This window comes from Medicago sativa, chromosome 6 (genome assembly GCF_051527215.1).
Source record: "Medicago sativa cultivar Bolivia chromosome 6, Bolivia_mono, whole genome shotgun sequence".
In the NCBI taxonomy this organism is placed as follows: Eukaryota; Viridiplantae; Streptophyta; class Magnoliopsida; order Fabales; family Fabaceae; genus Medicago; species Medicago sativa.
The window spans coordinates 92,328,029-92,334,278 of NC_140754.1; the positions used below are offsets into that span (position 1 = coordinate 92,328,029).

Here is a 6,250-nt window from a genome sequence, read left to right on the forward strand (position 1 = left end):
TGATTTGTTTGATTGTGTATGCTTTTGGTGCAATTTTGTAGGCGCTGGCTGACACAAAGTAAAAGTATTGAGGTAGTTTGATTTTTGTCCAAAATCTCCATTCAAAAATGAGATCCGGCCGTATCTTGATTCTGTTGTCAGAGAATTTTGATTTTTTTTTTTAGATTTGGTACCAGTGCTGTCAGGAAAGGTTAATGCTGTCAGAAGCTCTGTTTTTTTTTAGATTTGGTACCAGTGCTGTCAGTGCTGTCAGGAAAGGTTAACGATTTTTTTTTTAGATTTTTTTTAAGTTGCCATTGTGTCAGCAGCTCTGTTTTTATCTGGATTCCCATTGTTTTTATGTTTGAAGTAGTTTTAATGCTGTCAGAAAACATTGCATGTTTTTTCACTTTCTGCTATGTATATCAGTGTCAGGAGTTCAGGCCTGACAGTTGTTTTGTATGGATTTGCTTTACTTGGAAAGATATTTCCAAAATACTCTTTGACAAACAAACAAATTGTGCAATTGTATTTGGTAATTCTTTTTTTCTATGTACATTGTTTGTTTCTTGCATTAGCTTCTCCTCAAGTTTCTACTCATGGGCTTCATCTTCACATATTATCTATTTTCACCAATGCTATCTATGTTCATGTTTTTTTTATCTCTGATTTACATCATTGTTTTCATAAATATACTTATTATTAGTGTTCTATGGTGGTTTTGTTATCAAGTTGAAAAACACTTTTTCATATCAACCATCCGAAGTGCACATGGATCTTTTTTTAGCACCTAAACATGGAAAGTAATCTGATTGCAATAGAGCTGCTGTATTATATGTAAGTTCTGGACATAAAATAAGGTCAGTTTAAGGACTGGGTGTGATCAATTCATTATCATTTGTTGTATTCGATTTTATGCTCATAGCATGTTTGTGAAATTTTCTAGATAAGAAACTGATGTTGAATTGACACAAATAATTTTTGCAAATTTGTCATTTCTCTAGATTATCATATAAGTGTTGTTCTTACACTAGATTTTTTTTTTTTTGAAGGAAGTTCTTACACTAGATTGTCATTTGTGTTGCTTTTGTTTAGTTAGTATTTTTAAGCTTCTCAAACTTTACAAGTGTAGCAATTCCTAAAAACATTCAAGTTGAAGAATTTTTATAATGGCGTGGTTTTGTCAACTTCTGAATTTATAGTTGCATATCAAAAATTGAGATGAATTATGCAATTTGAAAAGGCAGGTTTATGCTGTTATGCCATGGAGCCTTTTATTCTTTGTTTGAATACTTGTTTTGAGGTTAAGAAATTGTCTCAATGTTTCATTGTTTACTGAAGTTGGTGGAACTGTGACTTTTTAGCCAATGGCAATTTTGTTTGACACGACCAAATATCTAAATGACACAAATGACACATGAAATCTTGCTTTTACAATAGTTGATCTCAATAGAGAAGAGGCTTAAGTTCAACTGTCTTCCTTTTTACTTCTTTTTAGTATTAGAAGTTCTCACCATTTTTTTGCAGGTTTAAAATGACATGTCTATTTCCTCATACTACAAACAAAAATAAAATTCCAATTATGAATTTCAAAAGTCTTTTAGGCTTATCCTTGGGATAGTACCACACATACTTTTTAGCATCAAGATTTATTGATTCCTTTGTTTTGAAGCTATGTACATGTTTGTATTGAATACTTTACTTTTCTCCTCATCACATATGGAAATAGATTCCCTGTTGTATTTGTGCCACACAGTTACAAATCTCAACCGTCCGATCATAAGTCAAAGTGGCCGAGATAATTTGAAATTAATGCACCGACCGTGTAGAACCGTCCGATCCCCGCTAATAGCCGAGATTGATTACCGCGTGTGACTTTGGAAATTTTTACAGCAGAGTTTCCGAGTCCCTTCTCATATATATGAATGTTTGAAAGTAAAACTCAAGTGGAAACAAAATAATTTGAAAATGAAATGAAATCTCATCTCCTAAAGTATTCTAATAAAAAGTTCTAAATTGCAGTTGGTGAAATAGAAAAGTATCATGTGTGTTACACTTGTGTTTTGGTCCAAAAATTTAGGTCAAGATTTTCTAATAATTATGAACCAGCTCCACTTAATCTCATAATTCATCTCAAATGTATATGCATTCATCAAGGTAAATTAAAAGGAAACAAAAGTTTCCATCCACTCATCAAAGTATAACTACTTATCCTTTGTGCAAAGCAAATTTGTTTAGTAAATGAAGAGCTAAAAAAACAAAAGTTTAGAGATAAATTAGGTATATTTCTAACTCTTGATTTATCATTTCTGGTTTGAAACTTTGCATTCAAAGGAGAAAAAAAGTTGTGGAATTTCTAATTTATAACTATTCCTTACACAAATTATCATCAACTTGCTTTCAAGAAATTTATATCATCCAAAAAAGTAAAACCACAATTCTATCAATTAAGTCTACCCTCATCATTAACTGATCATGTACATTTCCACTACCTATTCTTTGGAGTATGTACTACCATTATGTTCAAAGTATGATGAAGAATACAAATTATGCAGAAAACTTTAAGGCAAGTTGTGGGTGCTGTATTCCAAAGTATTGAACTTGTGCTCCAAACATATTTATTTAATCAATACTTTCTTATAAACAAGTGATACAAAAAAATAATTTAAGATACTTATAAAAATATTATAGTTTCACTTAGGCCTAGGATGTATCTATCAATTAAAAGCAGGTGCAGTAATAGGTTAGAATAGTGTAACATGTAATCAATGTAACATCTAATTATGTGAAAGTTCTGAAAAGCTAATAAAGAAATAATAGCCATAACATAAAAAGCCAAAACTTTCTTAATAATTCTGAATCACAAATCTATGAAACTCACTATAAAAAAAAACAACTGGAATAAATCCTCTGAGAGGTACAAGTTTTTGTCTACAACAAAAAAGTATTATTGATTCTTCAAAAAGAAAATGAAGTTCTATCCTGGAAAACTAGAACTTTTATTAGCTCAAAACATTCAAACCAGAGAAAAACTTCAACAACTATAATCAATAGTCACCAAACTCTTTCATCCCTCCCAAGGTCCTCATGTTATGTGAGAAAAATGAATCTGAGTAGTTCAATAAGGGCTGACTTGAGCACATGAACTCGGCTGAGCTCGACGCCAAGAAGTTTGTCATGAAAGGGTTCAAGGGAGGCTCCAACATCGGTGTATCCGATGCAATGAAACACGAGTTAACCTGATTTTCACCGATGTTGTTGCCATAATTATTCTCATCGGTGATCACCGATGATGATGTGTCGTTGTCCTCATTTCTAAGCATAACGACATTTTTTCGATCATTCTCTTTGTCTCCGATCAACATCCCATAGGTGCTGCTCACAGGCTCCTTCTTTGGGGTCTGGTATTGAGATGACGGGGCAGGGGCAGTATTGCTCCCGCCCTCCTCCTCCGAACGAGAGAGCCCGGTAAGCTTTTGCACCAATGCCATGAAATCTTTAGGTTGAGTATGGATGACACGTGGAGAATGTGTGTAGATTATCACCGGGCTACGATGTTGTTGTGGTGGTTTATTTGATGCCACCATGGTATTCATCATTGCGTACGATGTTGATGATGACGACGACGATGAAGACGACGGTGGTGGTGATGATTTTTTTATGAAATGAGAATCTTTATTGATTTTCAAATGTGATGGTAACAATCCATTAACGTTGGTGTTAGATTTTGTGGTGGTTGAGATGATTTCTTTCTTTGGATGAAATTGTGAAGGACTCATGGTTTTGATTTTTCAAGAAAATGTTAACAATCACACAAACAATTTGGATAGATAAATGAAATTTAGGTTTATGGTTGAAGAATTATATACGTACATTTGCTTTAAATGGATATACACAAACCTAAAAATTATCAAAAAAAATGTTAAAAAAATTAAGAAAAACAAAATAAAGAGAAAAAAATGGTTAGATTGTTATGATTTTGTGGAGGTGGTTAATTAAGGTAAATATTTATTAGGTTAAATTTGTTATATATATAGGGTTTGTGAATTTTGCATATTACAAAAACTAAATTGTTAACTCTCAAAAAAAAAAAAAAAAAAACTAAATTGTTAAGTGAGGATTAGTGTGCTGGAGGAGAGAAGAGTGAGGACGTGTACAATGAGGAGATTAAGGTGGAATCAGTTGAGGGGTGGGTCCCACGTATATATTTTGAGGAGTGTTTTTTGTATGTTTTGTTGTGGAAGTGCGTAATTTAAGGTTGCTCTTCCAGAAACAAACAGAAATAACAACAATATGGCTATAATTTCAACTTTTGTAATCTAAATCTATGGGTTAAATAAGATTTTGTTTCTTATAAATATAATCAATTTCGTTTTTAGTCTTTGTTGTGGAAGTGTAAATGACATTTTATTTTTTAAGGACGTGTAAATGACATGTTTCGGTAAGATTTCTTAAGTTTTAATCTTTGTTAAAATTTGTTGAATCATGCCCAAGTTTTTTCTTTTTAAAGATAACTATGTCTAAGCTTTTAAATGTTTGAATAATTTTTTAGAGATTTGTTTAGAGCATTTTTTTTGAAGAAGCTAAAATGAAATTTATTTAAAACATAAAAGAATCCTAGCAAGCACAAGGAATGCTAGGCTAGGAGACTTAAAAAGTAACATACAATTTGTTTAGAGCATTATAAAAAGTTTCTCCATTTCTTAAAAAAAAGTTCTCTATCAAATATGAGCTCAAAATTTGACTTTTCCGTCCAAATTTTCATTATTTTTATCTTAAAATGTTGGCGTTTAAAAATTTCATATTTAATTCAATACAAGTTATAATAATTTATATAAAATAATTTTTTTTATAATGTTTTAAACATGCTATAAATAATCATTCAAAATTTTAAAAGTTTAAACATAATTAAACAATTTTTTATTTAACAGGGACTAAAATTATGTGTTGATTTTTTTTTTATAAAGAACCAAAACATGTAACTTTTTTATGAGGACTAAAAACAAAATTCGTTATATTTATAGGACCAATAACTTATTCAACCCTTCCTTCAAAAAAAAAAAAACTTATTCAACCCTAATTTAAACTTAATTGTAAAGTTACTTCAAAAGAAAAATTGATGAAGATAAGCTTACTTAAATTTTAACTTATCATCCTCTAAAAAAAAGTTAAACTTATCATTGTATTTATACAAAATCGTATCACACGCGTCCCTTCAATCAAAGAAATCGCGGGACACACGTCAAAACTACTAAAAAAAGGACATTTCGAAGAACAGCTACGTACCTAGGCGCTCCCTATAGGGGTGGAAATGGGCTAGGCCGGGCCGGGCTTTGTAAGGCCTAAGCCTGGTCTACTTCAAAAATTATAGGCCCGAGCCCGACCTATTACCCGTCATAGGCTCATTTTCGAGGTCCGACTCGACCTTTTTAAAGGCTCGATGAAGCCTCGAAAGCCTATTTAAAAGTCTATTTTATGCTAAGGTCTAACAACACATGTAAGCCTACTCCTAAACAGACCAAAACTTATTAAGGCCTAAAGCACACAAATATGTTTGCTACTAAATAATGAATTCTTACGAAGGTCTAATCACAATAATATATCAACTACTAAATAACCAATCATATGAAGGCTTGTGTTTATGAAAAAAACTTCAAAAATATCAATAATGGAAGATATATTATATATGAAAAGCTTAATAGGTCGGCACGATGGGCTTAATAGGCTTTTTAGCAAACCTTAGCCCGACTCGTTTAATTAAATAAGCCTTATAAAAAACTTGAGCCTCGCCTTGTTAATAAACGAGCCGGGCCGAGCTAGGCTTTAAATAGGCTAGGTCGTAGGCCCCCGTCGAACGGCCTGGCCTGTTCCCACCCCTAGCTCCCTAGACAACATCATCATCCCACAAGATCGGCAAAAAGTGTCCTTGCGGCCAACGAGATCGGCCGTTGATTTTCAAACCCCTTGCAAGCTCCTTACCTCATAAGAACGATAATGGGTTGGGGCAATTGTTACAGATCGAACCTCGAGATTTAATGATCCAATAAGTGATCTATCAAAGGCCCCAAAGCATCCATCTATTTTTGATCCGTAGGCGGGCAAAACGTCTCTTGAAGGCCCTTGAAACGACACAATCAGGCTCATTACAACACAAAACATGGTAACTTGACGACCCCATCTATCATCTCATCACCAACAGTCATTACCGGCCTCTAATGTCGTATAAGCGTGGCATCTCTACCACGCCATGTACACAATTACTTTATACAAA

General features: G+C 32.9%; 1 protein-coding gene across 1 annotated transcript; it reads right to left on the reverse strand.

Moving 5' to 3' along the window:
* Positions 1 to 2,802: 2,802 nt before the first annotated feature.
* LOC146918251 (VQ motif-containing protein 20-like) lies at positions 2,803 to 3,826 on the reverse strand. The gene has a single exon (XM_085719881.1). The coding sequence runs from the start codon at positions 3,756 to 3,758 to the stop codon at positions 3,027 to 3,029; it is 732 nt and encodes a 243-aa protein (XP_085576007.1). The 5' UTR covers positions 3,759 to 3,826; the 3' UTR covers positions 2,803 to 3,026.
* Between the last annotated feature and the right edge of the window lie 2,424 nt (positions 3,827 to 6,250).

Bases quoted from the DNA above. Each gene is read 5' to 3' on its own strand.
- LOC146918251 (XM_085719881.1), bottom strand. From the start codon at position 3,758: ATGAGTCCTTCACAATTTCATCCAAAGAAAGAAATCATCTCAACCACC.